The following is an 18,322-nucleotide window of genomic DNA, read 5'->3' as shown; positions in this document are numbered from 1 at the left end:
TCCAGAAGAACACCAAATGATAAAGGGAATAAAAAAGACAGATAATTAGAGCCCTCATACACTGCTGGTGGGAATTAAAATGGCACAGCCCATCTGGAAGATAGTCCAGAAGTTCTTCAGAAGGTTAAATATGTTACCATATGACCCAGTAATTTTACTCCTAGGTATATACCCAAGAAGAATATAAATATACACCCATACAAATGCTTACACACGAATGTTCATAGCAGAATTATTTATGATAGTCAAAAGGCAACAATCCAAATGTCCATCAGTGATGAAGGGATACATAAAATGTGGTACATCCATACAATGGAAAACTATTCAGCAATAAAAAGAAATGAAGAGTTGATACATAGTATAACATGGATGAATCTTAAAAACATTATGATAAATCAAAGAAGCCAGTCACAAAAGGACAAATGTATGATTTCATTTATACAAAATGTCCAGAACAGACAAAGGTATAGAGACAAAAAGTAGACTGGTGATTATCTCGGGCTGGGAGTAGCAATGGGAAGACTGGGGGAGTTGACAGCTAAAGATGGAGTTTTTTGGGGGGATGATGATGAAATGTTCAAAAATTGATTGTGATAGCTGCACAACTCTGTGATTATACTAAAATCCCATTAAATTGTATACTATAAAAGGGTGAACTGTATGGTATGTGAATTATATCTCAATAACACTGTTATCAAAAGATAATAAAGCTCTGCTTCTGTCCTCCGGAGCACAGCAGAAAAAAAATGAAAGAAGTGGAGTGACATACGAGAGTGAGAGCATCACCATGAACCCTTAGTATCAAATGCCTCGGGCACTCTTTCAGAATCCCCTAGAATTGGGGAAAATCTTGAAAATCAAGAATTGACTCAGAATTCCGTGATCCATTCAAACTGAACTGATTGAGAACTTAGTTCAATGTTTCTAAGAACGAGAGGAATATAAACAAATGAAAGACTATAAACAAGCACAATGGCTACTATAACCTCTCTATTAATTACTGGACACAGTAAGTGGTCAATAAAGTCTTATCGAATTGCACTAAGGAGCTCTGAAGCACTCTTCTTCTGGAAAGCTCCCTGAGAGGCAGCACCGATCATCCCATTTGTACGAAAGGACAGCCAAGCACCAGGAGTGGTGGCTTTTCCAGGGTTCCATCAGCCACCAATAATAAAGCCAGTACTACACATAGGATTGTCCATGATCAAAACTGTACCAGGGCACTGCAACACTCTTAACAACGAACCTCATGAGATATTTACATGGACAAGCCAGTTGTGGGGTCAATGTTGCAACTCACAGGGAATTCAAGTATCCAACCCAAGTGAGGAGGAAGTAGGCAACAGCCAGCAAATGAATTGAAATCATGCCGCTCTTGGCTCCCATAGCAAGGAAGCTGCAAGTGGTGCTTTCATTAACTCACGTTCTGTACTAATTAGAGAAGACGACTCTTTGAGCTATCTGTTCTGTAAAGCATCATCCTTTTCTCCAGGGTCTCAGGTTTCATTTGAAAATTAGAGGATGTGAAGAGGAAGCTGGCATCATTCTAGACAGCTGTGGCCATGATTTCATGGCACTATTATTCAGGATACACGCAGACTCTGAAGAAGTCTTTATGGGTTGCAACAATTTCTCTACACAGCCTTTTACTTTTGTTTTCCTTCCTCTCTTAAGGCTTGGATTAGACACCCTATAACTTTCTCAATCTCTTTTGCTTTTGCACATTTTAAAAAGGAACTACTTTTTCCAAACAGCAATTAAATTCCAGATTTATCTAAATTATACCGGCAATCTATTGATCATAACATTAACTCCAGGGGAAAAACAAAGCAATGAAAGGTTAGGTTTTCTCTCTAGCAAGCAACACTCACTTTACAGGGTCCTTATTAAGTGTTTTCTGACACTGCATGCATACAGGGGAAGCATTTTAAAAATAGTCAATGGTTCAAATGGTTTGTAACACCAGGGAGCACATTGTCCATTTTTTTGTCTCTGCATAAGCTTTCTCCTTGGGAAAGCTGAGAGGAATCACTCCCTCAAACCTTTTCATTACATTTCCTTATATTTATCCACATTCATTCTTAATGTGATTCTTCAGAACTAATCAAAGTGCTGCTTAAAAATGAGTGCAGTGAAAATATAACTAATTTAGATGAATCAGAGTATAGACAGTCTGAATTAGATATGTCTGAATTATATAACCTTTTTAAAGCAATTCAATTTTGTTGCTTTCAAATAACTTCAGAGTAACCCAACTGAACAAGCATCAGTAGGCAGATGTTTTTAGAGACCAAATTTGGTAATAAATAAGAAGGAACTATAATTATTCTATTAATTGCTTGCATTTAAGCGATGCCTCTGAGTTGTCAACAGAAACTTAACTCCCTTAATTGGACTTATTGTACTTTTAATGTTATGTAACTAAAAGAGGATTTATTGAACATCTGCTATAAATAAAGCATTAGGGGAAAAAGTATATGGCAGTTTTTGCCCTCAAAAAGTTTATAATCTTGTTCGGGTAATGCAATATACTGCTAAATCAACCTCTGGCCATCTTTTTTACTGATTCACTTCCTTATAACAAGTTTTCTCCAAAATTGGGATAGTTTAAATGACACTTCAACTCTAGTCTAACATATCCAAATTGCTAAACTAGTGAGATTATACTGCTTGGATTTATTTATCATTAAGTCACTGTCATTCCCCAGATGTTTCGGCCTCCGAATGTCCTGTTTCTTGCTTCCAGTCCTCTTCCTCAACATCTCAGAGCCAGACATTCTTAATCTCGAGTTAGGGAAATTGGAGCTGATGAGGACTCTGCTGCAGCCTCTCCCTCTTGCAAATGACAAGGCATCAAGTCCACCTCACACAGGTCCTGCTGACATATTCTGACCATGGGGTAATCATGTCCATGAATCTGCCAATTTTTCAGGCCTGTCCAGCAGAGAACTCTACCACACAAAAATGGAACTACTTTTCAAAGATAAGGTCACAGGTGATGGTTTTGTTTCGGTTGAGAGCTATCAGCCTATCCCTTCGTTAAGTAGTAAATAAACATCTGGGTGGTTTTTACCTGGTGTTCCAGGAAACTGAGCTCATTTGTGACATACACTAACGTATAAAAACTTTCAGAAACCCAAAATTTCCAGGAAATTAGCTCTAGGACCATGGGCTATCCACTTTATCCCTGTTGCAGAATCTTAAAGAGAGACTGATACAATGAGTGAGAAACTAACAGGAGGGCATCCCCTAGGAGTTAAGACTAGTACCAAAAAAGGAGGCTGAAGAAATCTGTTGGTAGCAGAATTCTAAGGTCCCATAGGTCATTTCATTCCACTAGTTTTCTCCTTTATCCACAGGGACAAGTGCATGGTCACGATCAGTGATATGATGGAGCTGACTTATACTATGGAGAGAGCTGATAATGGACAGCTCTTCCCAAGTCCTCCTGCAGGGATTCCAAATTAGATCATGGTGAGAATATCTGCATCATGGAAACTGGTAAACGCTACATATAAGTCAGCTCCTCCCACACTCAAAACAAGAACCAGTTCTTATAAACATTTCCCAGCCCAACATCTAGTTTTATCTTTATTTTCCCAGGTTTAGTGGCAACTATTCCCTGAGAAAGCCCCATGGACACATCCTTGCCTCACTGACCTGGGCTCGGTTGGTGTACAGCACTTTCATGTCCTTCAGCTTCTCCAAACCCTCACTGTAGTACAGGATAGCTGTTTCATAATTGCCTTCAGCAAATGCTTCATTCCCTTTTTCTTTTAGGGCTATGGGAATATAAGTTACCCAGGTGAGCTCTCACCACACATCAGAAAATCTCTGACTTTATTCCCCCGATTTTCCAATTCTATTTCGAAGGTCTTCACTTCTATTGATCCTAAAGGGACTTGACACTTGTTTTTCTCTGCAGATACTTCAGGACCAGCTTCTTCAAGTATTTTTTTCCTCCAAATCCACCCATGTCTTCTAAGTAGATTCTCAGAAAAAGTAAATATTTCTGCACTGAGGCTGAGAACCGTACTAAGCTTGCCACAGAGACCAAATCTGTGCATTCGGTATCTCATAAAGAGGGTCAAATAATTAATTTTCCCAACAAATATGGAATCATTCAGACCTGCAGCACACATAGCCCTGGGTGATATAAAATAAAAGTGAAAACATTCTTCTATCATATGTATCTCCCTGCAACATACACAATCCCATCCCCTCCTTTTCCTTGATGTCTCCTCTCCTTTCTCACAGCTGTTTTATTTTTCTTTTCCACTTCTTCATCTATGCCTTAGGCTAGCCAGTGGCAGCTCACTCTCACCCCCCACTACTTCCTGAGCATTGTTTAGTACGATTCACTTTGATCTGCTAAGTGCACAGGGAAGCTTTAGAAAGAGGTTTCACTGGAGGTCGTTTTATCCTACCCCGTTTGTTGCAGCAGGAACAGAGAACAGACCACCAATGATTTCCTTCTGGCCAGGTCCCATTGCCTCAAGCCCATCACAAACCTCACCACTGGGAATCTAGATGTCCTCAAATGTCAGCATACAGGCTTTCGTGTACTCTTTCTAGCACAAATCATCCCAGCCACTGAAAATTAAGGACTGACAATTACCATCCGCCAAAACTTTGTTTTCCCTTCTTCTCTTGGCTCGTTCCTTTGCATCCTTCTCCACAGATGCCAAGAAGGCCTCTGACAGCAGGGTAATGTCAGATATTAAAAAGAAAAATCCAAATACTATAATCAGTTCTTTAGCTCAAATTCAGAAGTGTTACTTTAGAGCCACACGTATGCATATGCACACAGGCACACACACGCACACACACCATTCTGAGGCAACTAAAATGACATTTTCTTAATTTGACATTAAATGGTAATCTGTGTGATGTATTATTATACATGATGGCTATGACTGTGCTTCAAATTTGAATTATGTCTTTTAAAAGAGTTTTTCTTTGAAGAGAGATTTTTTTGTTCCGTTTAGCATAATGAGCTTCTGAGCTGAACAACAGAGAAACTATCTGGATCCCTTGAACAGGGTAAATTGGATGATACAGAATAACTGAATTGAGTTTACAAAAGGTTGACCAAGAGAAAATAAAGAAAAACCTCTCAGGGACATTCCCGCTGATCACTAGTAACAGAATCGGATGATCAGTAGGTTTTTGTTCACAGGTTGTTTGTAAGCCCAAAGGCAATAATTCAAGGGTCTGGGAGCTACAATCAATCAAAACTGGTCCTATATAAAGAATGAAAATTGGGAAGAGAGATGCTGTCCTTACCTGAGTTTATTTCTTCTGCACTCTGTAGACATAGGTTTTCATAAAAACAAAGAAACAAATTTGAAAAACCACTCTCTAATTTGTATGTATATAAACCAAGAAGGCAAATCAATTACAAACAAGAGGTCATTTCTTTTAACCATCAAAACTGAAGGGCTCAGAATTCATGGGGCTTGCTTTAAATCAGCAGATCTGATTATGGGCACAATTGCTATGGGACTGAGTCTGCAAAATAAGGCTGCCCAGGTCAAGGGACCTCAGCTGTGGCTTATGAGTTGGAAATGAGTTAGAATACATTACCTTAAAAGTACAGCTTAAATATATCACACAAGCTCAGGGGGTGGAGAGGCGAAATTTTCATTAAAATAGATCCAAAGGGTTGTTTAAAGATAATCCAGAAAGATCAAAGGAAAAAAAAATCAAATTTCATACTTTCTTATAAAAAATAAATCTAATGAATCTAAGAAACAAAAGACCATTTCAGCCTTGCTGGACAGTTTGAGATTAAACTACTGTCTAGGTGTAGGTCTTCTCACTGTATGTACTTATATAACTTCTCAATAGAAAAAGAAACCTTCATAGCAGTTTGTGGAGGACTGATCATAGTCTTGTTCAAGGTGGTCCTGCATTCATCCTCCTCCTGGTCTTCCTCCATAAGCAGTAGTCTCTTTTCTGTCTCCAGGACAGCTTTCTGTTGCACAACTGGGTCATCAGAATTCATCTCCTGAATTAAATTGGCTAGAGAAGAAATCAGATGTGACTTAATCAAACAAGATATTCAAAAGACTCTACTAGAAAGGATGGTGCATAAGATGCATGGGAAAGATCTTAAAGAAAAAAAAATAGAGCAATAGAAAGCAAAATAAAGCAAGCAGAACCAATGAGAAAAAATTAACAATAGTTTTTTTTTTTTTTGCCTAGAAAAAGTTGCAGGTGAGTATAGCTATTAGCTTTAAGGAACAGAGTTTTAAGCCATTATTCAATTCAACAATAATTTATGGAGAGCTCATTATGAGGTAGATATTATGCTGATGCTATAGATAACAATGATGAGTAAAAACAGATCCTTTTTTGAAGAGTTTATGAACTTGTGTGGGAGACAAACATGTAAGTACAGGCAGCTCAAAATCGCAAAACAATAGCCCTTAACCCTATCCTCACCTGTCTTCACTTTACTGTTTTTCCAGCTTAGATTCCACCGTCAATCACTCAGCAGCCATCCTGCCCATATACTCAACTCCCTTGCCCTGCTATCCCAACAGACAAAATTCCAGCTCTACATAATTCCAATTACCCAATTCTCTCAGTCTGCATTAGGAATGCTATGTACTGAGGGAGACAGATAGATGCCTGGGGGACTGGTCCAAACTCAACTGGACCTTCAGTGATGCCCAGCAATCCTTGTTATGCTGGGCAAGATATCCTGTCATTCCCCCAATGACTTTTAACAGTTTGCAATCTAAACCTGACCATCTCAAAAAGATGACCTTATTTATCAATTCAGAGAGGCAACAGATGACATCAACTTCCTGCTATTAAAACTACAAAACTGCCTATACCTACATCCATCCTTCCTTCCTACCAGGAAAAGGTGCCCATTCTTCTGTAAGGTTAGTCCCTCATCCTGGGCCCAGGATTCCATTGTCATATTTTGCATAATCAGGAACCCTGCATCACCAATTAATAATCCTATTGCGCAATATTTTCAACCTATTCCATTCGACCAGCTTCTTCCTAAATGTATTTATGTACTTTAAATCTCTCCTAATGCTCTGTCTCCTCCCCTTCACAATGAAACTTCTTAATTCATTTTCCAATTCCAATTTCTTCATTTCCCACTGACTTTTCAAGGAAATTTGAAATTTTTAATTGTACAATATTTCAAGCATACAGAAAGCAATATAATATTTTTGTTATTATGCCATTTATAAGTTAATGGTATCTTTTCTCCAGCATGCTTTAATACTTAGTATTTGTATCATTTAGATTTTGCTGCATCACACACCACGTCAAAACTTAGTGGTTTGAAACAAACCACCATTTTTGTGGCTTAGTTTACAATTCTCTATGTCAACAATTTGAGCTGGATTCAGCTGGCCAGTTCTTCTGGTTTCAGCTGGACTCACACATATATCCATGGTCAACTGTCAGTCATCTAAGTGGCTCTGCTTTAGAAAGTCTGCTGGCTGTTGGCTTGAGAAATGCGAGCAACCAGGGTAAGTGTGTCTTACCTTCTCATGAGTGGTATGAGTGCAAGCCCCAATTCAAATGCACTTTTCAAGCCTCTGCTTGTGTCATGTTTGCAAACATCCTTTTGGCCAAAGCAAGGCATGCGGCCAACCCAGATTCAAGGGGTAGAGAAATAGGCTCCACTCTTGGTGGGAAGAAAGGAATCTATAACCATTCTTGCAATCTACCAGAATATTTGTGTATGTAATATTTAAACAATTTTTTAAAATAGTTGTATAAAATGTGCATTCATTTGCAACCTTTTTTCTCTTAAGATGCTTTAGAGATGTGTTCTTGATACACATGGTTCCAGCTGATTCATTTAAACCATTAATATATACCATAGTTAATCCATTCTCTTATTGATAGCCAGGTGGTTTTTAATTTTAGTTTTTTCTAAAGTAAATAAATGCTGAATTGAATACCTGTATGTACATATTTCCTTGTGCACATGTTACATATCCTTTAGGATATGGCTGTACCAACTTTTACTCCTACAAAAGAGTACAAGAGGGAGTTCCCATTCTTCTACATTCTTATAATCACTTGCTAGGTTAAACTTTTTAATTGTTGTCAATATAATGGATGGGAATGGTATCTCATTAATGTTTTAATTTGCATTTTGCTGAATTCGATTGAATTGAGCATCTTCTTATTGATTTGCACCCATCTGGATTTCTACGAAGAGCCTACTCCTATCCTTGGCCAATTTTCTATTGGGTCATTGTCTCTTTCTTATTAGTTAACATAATTTCTTTTTTAAAAAATTCTTTTTTTTTTTTTTAAGAGATGGTCTTGCTATGTTGTCTAGGCTGGATTTGAACTCCTGGGCTCAAGCGATCCTCCTGCTTCAGCCTCCTGAGTAGCAAAGACTACAGGCACACATCACCATGCCTGGTTGATCTGATTGTGAAACAGGGGAGTTCTCTGATCCCCCTCGAAGGGGTGTGGCTTGCCTGTTCAGTCACCACCACTGCTCAAACCCCTGAGGGGAGGGGGAGAACACAGACGGACAAGTGCAGGAGCCCAGCTGGGCGAGTTACAGTGTGTCCTTTTAGCCCTGCCATCTGCGGACAACTTGAGTGTTAACCAGCTTGACGGACCTCTGCCTTTTCACAAGGGCAGAGGGAAGTGACAGCTTTTTGTATCCCGAGCTCTTGCCCAGTGTCCCTGGAAGAATCGGTTCACACACAGGATTGAAGGATGAATGTGGGGTTTTACTGAGTGGTGGAGGTGGCTTTCAGCGGGATGGATGGGAGCTGGAAGGGGGGATGGAGGGGAAAGATGGTCTTCCCCTGAAGCCTGGCCATCCAGTGGCTAAACTCCCCTCTGGCTGCTCCCAGCCAAACTCCTCTCAGCGGTCAGACATTCCTCCTCTTTTCTCTGCTGTGTCGTTCTGCCATTTGTCTGCTTGTGTCCTCATCTCCACACCTGCTCGTCTGCTTCTGGAGCCTGGGGTTCAGGGTTTATATGGGCACAGGATAGGGGAGCATGGCAGGCCAAAAGGCAACTTTTTGGGCACGAAAACAGAAATGCCTGTTCCCACTTAGCACTGCAGATCTCCAGGCTTGAGGGTGGGGTCTTTGCCAGGGAACCACCCTCTTCTATCCACTATTCCCATCTCCTATCCGTATCAGTTGTATATTCTGGACTGGTTACATGTATTTCCAAACATCTTCCCCTTGGGTATGCTTTGTCTTTTCATTTGTTTTTATGGAATATTTTGTTGAAGAGATTTTTTTTTAATTTTAATGTGTTAAATATACCATCTTTTCCTTTACAATTTAGGCCTTTTGTGTCAGTAAGATTATAAATATAGGCCAGGTGCGGTGGCTCACGCTTGTAATCCCAGCACTTTGGGAGGCCGAGGCGGGCGGATCATGAGGTCAGGAGATCGAGACCACAGTGAAACCCCGTCTCTACTAAAAAATACAAAAAATTAGCCGGGCGTGGTGGCGGGCGCCTGTAGTCCCAGCTACTGGGAGAGGCTGAGGCAGGAGAATGGCATGAACCCGGGAGGCGGAGCTTGCAGTGAGCCGAGATTGTGCCACTGCACTCCAGCCTGGGTGACAGAGCGAGACTCCGTCTCAAAAAAAAAAAAAAAAAAAAAAAAAGATTATAAATATACTCTCTTATGGTATCTTATAAAAGTTTTAAAGTTTTTTTTCTTACTAAGGTATGTAATTCACCTAGAGTTGACTTTCATGTAGGGCAGGAGCATTATTTGTTGAGAAGTCCCTGCCAGCAATGTGTCTCATCATCCCTGTTAGGTGTGCAAATCGGCTCCAGGCTCTTCATTCCTTTCCCCTGATTGTCTTTTCCAGCACCAAAACCTCCATGCATTGATCACTATGGCTTTATAATAAATCTTGAACGTCAGGTAGGGAGAGTTGTCCTGCTTTTTTTTTTTTTCCTGCAGAGTTTTCTTGGCTCTTCTTGGTCCTTTGCTCTTCCGTGTAAACTGTGGAATCAGCTTGCTGACTTTTAGTACATACTACTTTGGGGGTTTTGATCTAAATTGTATTTACTGTATAGAATATTTTAAAAATTGACATCTTTACCAAATAAGTCTTCCTAGGATTAAATATGTCTCCATTTATTTAGCTCTTCTTTCATGTCTTTTAATTAACATTTTTTTATTAACTCAACTCCACACTTTATTCTAATTTCATTGTTTTTCTTCTAATGTCCTTTTTCTATTCCAGGATCCCATCCAGAACACTATATGACATTTAGTCATGTCTCCTTGGGCTTCTCTAGGCTGTGACAATTTCTCACCCTTTCCTTATTTTGATGGCCTTGACAGTTTTTAGTAGTACTGATCAGGTATTTCATAGAATACCTTGCAATTTGGGTTTATCCGGTATTTTTGCCATGATTAGACTGGGGTTACAGGATTTGGGGAAAAAGACCATGGCACATTATGGAGTATCAAGGACGCATGCCATCAGCGAGATTTATCAGGAGGTTAACCTTGATCATCTGTCTGAAATTGTGTTTGCCAACCTTTTCCACTGTAAAGTTACTTTCTTCCCTCCCTTTCCATACTGTACTCTTTGGAAGCAAGTCACTAAATGTATCTTACATTTAAGGTGTAGAGATGTTCCACCTCCTTGAGGGAAGAGTCACTACATAGATTAGATGGAATTGATTTACTGCTCTCAGGGTAAACACAAATTCCTTACCATGGTTTCCAAGGTCTTTCCTAATCTGGCCCCTCCATATTCAGATGGGACTCTTCTCTCCTTGATCTCTTCTTTCCTGCCATATGGGGCTTTTTATTCTTTTAGTTCCTCAAAAGCACCACACTCTTTCTTCACTCTTAGCTTTCCTGCCTCCTTACTTGCCACCCAGAATACTCCCCTGTCATCTCCCCAGTGACCAACTCCTACTCACTCTTCACATTTTGCCTAAATCTCACTTCTTCAGGAAAACTTGATTTAATTTCTGTTATGGACTAAATTGCATCGCCCCCAAAATTCACATGTTGAAGCTGTAACTCCTGGTATGACTGTATTTGTAGATAGGGCCTTTAAAGAACTAATTATTGCCCTAATCCAATATGACTAGTGTCCTTGTAAGAAAAGAAACACCAAATACATGCACACACAGAGAGATGACCATGTGAGGGCACAGCGGGAAGGTGCCCATCTGCAAGCCAAGGAGAGAGGCCTCAGAAGAAACCAAACCTGCTCACACCCTGGTCTTAGATTTCTAAACTCCAGAACTCTAAGAAAATAAAGTTTTGTCATTTAAGCCAGCCAGCCTATTTTGTTACAGCAGCCCTAGCCAACTAATACAACCTCCCAAAGCTGGGTTAGATGCCTACACTTTATAATTCTGTGTCTCATATTGCACACTTGCAATTACTGTTTAATATCTGTTTTCTCCACTGGACTATTGATACCATGAAGAGAGTATTCTCTAGCCCTTACCAACGCTCAACACATAGCAAGAGCCCAAGAAGTAAATGTACAGAATCTATATACATGTGGCTACATAAATTCAAATTAATTGAAACAAGCCACATTTCAAACCTGGGCTGCAGCCACAAACACACAGAACCCTAAGCACTAGACCACAGGGTGGAGTTACAAGCCACATTTCAAATGCGCAATAATCATGTGGCTAGTGGCTACCATAGTGGGCAGGGAGGATTATGGAACATTTTCATCATCACAGAAAGCTCTATTGGACAGCGCTTGTATAAATGATACCTGAATGAACTTTGAGTATGCATAAAAGTTAGCCAGGTTAAAAAAAGATGAAGAGGCAGTGGGAATGGCAAAGACCCAGTGCAGAGTGTGAAACACAGAGTATGTGTGGGAAAGTATCAGCAGTTTATTGCTGCTCAAGCGTGAGGTAGGGAGATATGAGAGAGGTAAGGACAAGGTCATGGGAGGACTTAAGTCCTGATGAGAGCTTGGGATTTATTATGACTGCAAAAGGAATCCAAGCAGAGAAGTGTCTGGGTCAGATTTGCATTTTAGATACATTACTCTGTGGGAAGTATAAGCCTGGAGACAGGAGAAACAATCAGGGGGTTGTTGAAATAGTCTGGGTGAGAGGAACCAGAACAAAGGGAGGGTTGGAGAGGATGGCTCTCCAACCAAACTAGATGGCTAATTGGATGCAGGGTTATGAGTTGGGAGGAGTCCCAGATGACTTGCAAATTTCTGGATGGTGGTGTCACCAACTGAGACCAGGATGAAGGGGAGGGTAGTAGAAGCAGGTTTTATTTGGGAGGGGGAGGGCAAAGGGGAGGGAAAGAGATGATGCCTTAATTTTGGACACATTTGAGTTATTTGTGGGATACAGTAGGTATGACAGTACCATAGAGGCAGAGGCTCAGAAAAGAAGGCTAAGTGTCCATGTAGATGTGGGGGTCATGAGCAAACAGGTGGCAGGTAAAGCTACATGTTTAGACCAGCTGAAGAGAAAGGTGGCAGTGGGCCTAGGCCAGAGCTCCATGGAACAGCATTCAGGGATGAGCATTATTCATGTACCATTTATGATGTCACCCAAACTAGCTTTAAAACCACTTTATTCCTTGAACCCATACAATCTGCTAGAAGCAGTTTATTTCAGCATATTGCCTGTATTTACTATGTAAGGTCTGTTTACTTGTTGGTTTGTTTGTTTCTATACTCAAGCAAGCTCCCTGAACAGGGACTGACAGGTTTGGAAATTCCTGAATGTGATCTGTGGGATCAGAGTACATATTCTTTGAGATCCAACCTGCATGAACTTGGGAAAGGACTTTCTTATCTAGAGAGAGAGAAGGGAATGATGATCATAAGCCATCCATGTAATTTGATGGATCCTAAAAGGAAAGCCATTTGATTTTGCCTCTGCAGCTCTAAAACAAAAACAGCTCTACTCTAAAATGGGAGGAATCTCACACTGATCAATAAGGCTCTTGACCCTTGAAGGGAACAGCTGGGTTCATTGTCAATGGGGAAACAGCAGCTCGTTTTGACCGGATTCCACATAGAAGGATACAACATATGGAAGAAAACAGCCTGAATTCCTATCAGAATGTTAACAGCTTCTCTGATACCAATTAACAGCCAGAAAATAAGGCCCCGAGGCTATAACTTGCTTCTCAATACCCTTCTTTTTAATTTCAATTACATTTTTTTCCTAAGAGTTATAAACCTGTCAAGCCACCCAGGAACTTAGAGTAATCATTTCTCTTTACTCCATTTCTCTAAAGCAGAAATTAATTTATGATTTACTAGTACTTACAGATTTCATCCACATTTTTTAGAAATTTCTGCAAATCTTTCTCTTGATCAGCATCCATTGTGAACCGGAATCCCTAAGGGATGCAGCATAATGATGAAATTAATAATAATAAAGCACTAAACAGAACGGTCAGGCTTATTAGCCTTCTAAAACTAAGAGCCAAGTGATTATTTTTATGACAGTTTTGTTTATGTCAATGAATAACAGTAGGGTGATCCCTTTCATTCCAACTGCTGTTTAAGGCCAAGAGGCACTCACGTGCGGCAATGCTTCCAGAAAGCTTCCAGCCCTCCTTCCAGTGCAGAAAACGCTCTGCAAAGTTCTTCCAAAGCCAACATCAACCCCGGCGATTTAGGGACCTGGCATGGAGATGAGAAGAGAGCAGATGACAGGTTGCCAAGGATAAAGAAATACACTAACACCTGACTTTGATCATGACAGGATGGTCTAGTCAGAAGCTTAAATGTGGATGTGTGACAGGTAACAAATTTGGGGCAATTTGCATCTAAATGTCCACACTTGTTTAAAATGTGCCTTTGGCTTGTTTCTGAAGAGTGAAGAAAGGGTACAAATTGGCTGAAGGGATTAGAACAAGATGTTACCATGCTCACCAGCGTCTCTTCTGCTCTAGGTACCTTAGACATTATTTTACAGTTGTTTTTGTGCGAGAAGGCCCCGTGGTGTACCCAGCAGTACTCAGTGGTTCATCCACAGATGATAAAAATCATCGGGAAGATTGTTAAATATACAGATTTTAAATATAAAAATCTCAGCCCTAGCCCGAGATTTCAAGTCAGTAAACCTGTGACAATGCCCAGCCAGGAATGTAGATTTTAAACACTTTCCAGGTGATTCTGATTTACAGCCAGGTTTCGTAGTAGTGTAACACCCTTCTAACACGTAATCTGCCACGAACAAACTGCGAGTGATTTAATCGAGTCTCAGTGTCCTTATCTCCACCAGTTACAAGCTGTGTGATTCTGGCTAAAGTCACAACCTCTCTGAGGCTCAGAGTCCTCACTCATACTATGGGAACAGTAAGAAACTACGACGACTATTTTGGGGACTGATGTAAAGCACCAGGCACGCGACAAGTCCTCACCGTGACGCACCCTTACCTATATAAAACAGGGGGTGGGGTTGCGGCTTAAATGAATGATCGCTAGGGTTTCTTCCAGGTCAAATCTTTTCAACTCCCAAGGAACAGAGGCCCAGCCCAGTGAATTAACCTGCCCAACGGTATGAGGGTTAGAATGCAGGGTTAGAAGTCAGCCTGAATTCCTATCAGAATATTAACAGTTTCTCTGATACCAATTAACAGCCAGAAAATAAGGCCCCGAGGCTATAACTTGCTTCTCAATACCCTTCTTTTTAATTTCAATTACATTTTTTTCCTAAGAGTTATAAACCTGTCAAGCCACCCGGGAACCTGCATGGACAGGAGACAGCCTATGTCTCCCAGGGCATGGATCTCAGGGTCCTCACTGCCTGACCAGTGCCACCCCAAGCTAGGGTGAGAGGGCCAGAGCCAGGTGATGGCGAAGCGGCGCCGCGCTCGGTGTTTCACTCGGTAGGGCTGCGGCAGCGGGGACCTGTGCCCGAGCCCCGCGCGGAGCCCGCCCCAGACGCGCGCTGCCAGCCGGGCGCAAAGAGGCCAGGCCGCACGCACTGTTGCCCGGCAACCGCTCCCAGGCGTCCGCAGGTCTCGGGCCCTCCATGCAGGTCCCAGACCGCAGCCAAGACCTTCCCATGCTCTGGGGCCCAAAGTAGCGTCCTCTGCTCGGCTCGGAAGGCCAGTCCAAGACCAGCTCCCAGGGGAGATTCCGGGGTACCCCGCAGCACCAACCTGACTCGCCCAGCTTCGGACAGGAAATGGCGCTCTGTCCGGCCTGGGCTGGGGCGGGGCCAGGAGCCAGGGTCCCGGGGCGGGACCAAGGACGGGGTCAAAGGCCAGGGGGCGGGACCGGGGGCGGGCCTGGACCCGCGATCAGATTCGCCACCCCAGAGATCTAGCTCCGGAGCGCGCCAAGTTCAAGGCCAAAGTGGAGGTTGGGATGCCTGATGCCTGGCGCGGGGAGAAGGAGGAAGCAAAGTGCTGGTCTCTAAAGCAGCGCCTGCTGCTCGCCTTTTTTCTACTGAAGAAGAGGTGTCTCACTCCCATTAGCTTAATATCCTTGCCCAAAATGTAAAGTCTCCAGTGTACTTGTGAATCCGGTTTTGTTTATTGATAAATGTGTGAGTTAGAAGACTCACACATTTATCCTTAGGAAACTTATTTGAGTAACCTTTTTAATCCTCAGTTTTCTCACCTATGAAATGGAGAAATAGCACTTTCTCATAAGGTTTATGGTTAAAGTGCTGTAACCACCCAATAGGTTCACCTTATTCACTGCCTAGACAGAGTCGAATTATCAAGACACGGGAATTGCAATACAGAAAGAGTAATTCACACAGAGCTGGCTGCGAGGGAGACCGGAGTTTTATTATTACTCAAATCAGTCTCCCTAGCTTTCAGGGATCAGAGTTTTTAAGGACAATTTGGTGGGTAGGGGTCAGTGAGTCGGGAGTGCTGATTGGTAGGATAGGAGACGAAATCACAGGGGGTCAAAGCTGTCCTCTTGTGCTGAGTCAGTTGCCAGGTGGGGGCCATAAGACCAGATGAGCCAGTTTATCCATCTGGGTGGTGTCAGCTGATCCATCGAGTGCAGCGTCTGCGAAATATCTTAAGCACTGATCTTAGGTTTTACAATAGTTGATGTTATCCCCAGGAGCAATTTGAGGTTTAGAATCTTGCAGCCTCTAGCTGCATGACTGCTAAATCATAATTTCTAATTTTGTGGCTAATTTGTTAGTCCTGAAAAGGCAGTCTAGTCCCCAGGCAAGAAGGGGTTTGTTTGGGAAAGGGCTGGTATTGTCTCTGTATCAAAGCTAAACTATAAACTAAGTTTCTCCGAAAGTTAGTTTGGCCTGTGCCTAGGAATGAATAAAGACAGCTTGGAGATGAGAAGCAAGATGGAGTCGGTTAGGTCAGATCCCTTTCACCATCTCAGTTATAATTTTGCAGTGGTGGTTTCAGTGCCTGGTACCTAGTCAGTAGGAACAGGTGGCAGGTGACATCTGGGGCATCATAGGGTTTAGAGCAGAATGAGCTAATGGGCACATTCATTCATGCCTCAAATACATGCACACAGCCCTAAAGAAATTTCAGTCTGTTTTTCTAAACAAAATCTCAGAGTATTATGTGCAGGGTTACCAACGGAAAAAAAGCAGGTTTAGGGGAAACTTGAGCTTAAGTTCATGGTCAGAAACACCTGGAACTTCTTGGCAAATGAGTGCTTTATGGAAACCTGTTTGGTAGGGAAAAAGGAGCCCGTAGAGATGGAATTCGTCAGAGGGGAGAGGGATCCAGGCATGGCCAGCTAGCTCTAGTGTTGATTCCAAGTACAGCCTGTTGACTCTCTTGTGGCCTAGGCCCCACAGGATGCATGCCTGTGTCCTGTAGAGAACAGAAGAGCTGTTTGACTGAAGTCTCTGTGATGCATTGGTACACATACCATCCTGCTTGGGTACCCCTCTAATGCAGTATAACACAAAGGGCCCAGGGATGTTCTGTTCCTCTTGGCAGCTGAATGGGTACAGCATCAGCAGAGTGAGTCTTTTGGCTCATCAACTGCAGCAGGAGACCTGCGGGTCCCAGCAGGACATGGTCACAGTGACTGTCCCAAGGGAATGAGGTGCCTCAGGAGAAGTAGCAGACAGTGTAGGTGCCTGGCAGGAGCAAGGACGTTGATGAGCACAGGCCAGGCACACCATAGGGATCCTCAGAAAGATATGGGGTACTTCACAGTGACCTTCCAGCCTGTGGGAATTGATGGAGACAAGAACCAGTGATGTTTTGGTTATCACCATTAGTATCACCCCATTTTCCTCTTAGGCCTGTGAGGCCTTGAACGCACGAAGGCTATATGCCTATGGTCCCCAACCTCAGGGTGTTTCTTATCACTTTGAGGCCGCTAGTTCCAAATCACTTACTTCCTATCCTACTACTCTTTTCACTAAACTCCTTTCCTAGGTTCCAGAGGTATCTGCCCACAACTGACTGTACCACATAACCATTCACTCACACATTCGTTCAGCTAATGTGAGTGGTCTATAGTGTGCTAGATGCAGCGGAAGGCCCCTGGGGTGCACTTGACAAATATCATCACATGCTAAGTGGTTGAGAGCTGGGGCTCTGAAGCCATTTTGCTGGGTTCAAATCTCACAGCTCCACCTACTAGCATTCATTAAAATGTCTTTAAGCACCTAGTATGCACCTTCTATTGTGCTAGGTACTGGGGATCATATTCCTCCTCTTTTATTACTAACACTACAGAAAACTTCCTTACAAACTTTATAAAATTAATCATGGAAGCAGGGAAGGGGAGAAATAAAATAAGCCCAGCTTGCAGCACATTCAGCACGAACCATGAGGTCAGCTTGTTCTCTGGCCTGCTTCTTCATAATTGTTTGGTGTCTGTTATCTCAGAATCACGTAGACCCAGTTACAAGATTATAGTTCCCCTTAACTGCTCTATAGATAACAACTTGAACATAAAACATTACGTTTTCTACTTGGAGTATTCTTTCAGGTCTTGCATACCAGTGAAATTACTAATGTCAGCTGTTCTGAAGGACCCATTGAAACCAGTTGGTCTGAGGGCCCCACTATGACCCTGTCCTGCTGGTCCCCCCAGGTCTCCTACTGTAGCTGACCAGAAGTTGACTCACCAAAGAATGCAGTTCCCAAATCCTGATACTTTCATCCCCCTTATCCCACCAATGGACAACCCCAGTTTTCTAGCCCCTCGCCTCCATGACCTCCTTAAAAACCCCAGCCCAGCACTCCACTGGGAGATAGATTTGAGGGGCTCCTCCTCACTCCAGCTCTCCTCCCCCTCACTTAGTGCCCTGTGATCTGATTCTTTCTGTGCTGCACATCCTGTTGTCTCAATGTAACTGGTCTGTTATACACAGTGGGCATACAATCTGTTGGTTCTATGCCTCTGCTACTGCTACT

The 18,322-nt window shown here is 42.2% G+C and overlaps 1 protein-coding gene across 1 annotated transcript in view; it reads right to left on the bottom strand.

Moving 5' to 3' along the window:
* The window catches only part of TTC12 (tetratricopeptide repeat domain 12), a 60,558-nt gene extending 45,687 nt beyond the window's left edge, over nt 1-14,871 (bottom strand). The window contains 8 exon segments of the mRNA XM_055273173.2: nt 3,661-3,782; nt 4,619-4,696; nt 5,287-5,308; nt 5,861-6,024; nt 13,264-13,336; nt 13,522-13,622; nt 14,382-14,492; nt 14,649-14,871. Of these exon segments, the coding sequence (XP_055129148.1) occupies nt 3,661-3,782; nt 4,619-4,696; nt 5,287-5,308; nt 5,861-6,024; nt 13,264-13,321 (444 nt within the window). The 5' untranslated portion in view covers nt 13,322-13,336; nt 13,522-13,622; nt 14,382-14,492; nt 14,649-14,871.
* Nucleotides 14,872-18,322: the final 3,451 nt, after the last annotated feature.

Source organism: Symphalangus syndactylus, chromosome 3, assembly GCF_028878055.3.
Source record: "Symphalangus syndactylus isolate Jambi chromosome 3, NHGRI_mSymSyn1-v2.1_pri, whole genome shotgun sequence".
Taxonomy (NCBI): domain Eukaryota; kingdom Metazoa; phylum Chordata; class Mammalia; order Primates; family Hylobatidae; genus Symphalangus; species Symphalangus syndactylus.
Note: the sequence above shows the minus strand (reverse complement) of the source record. Positions and strands in the feature narration are given on the sequence as shown.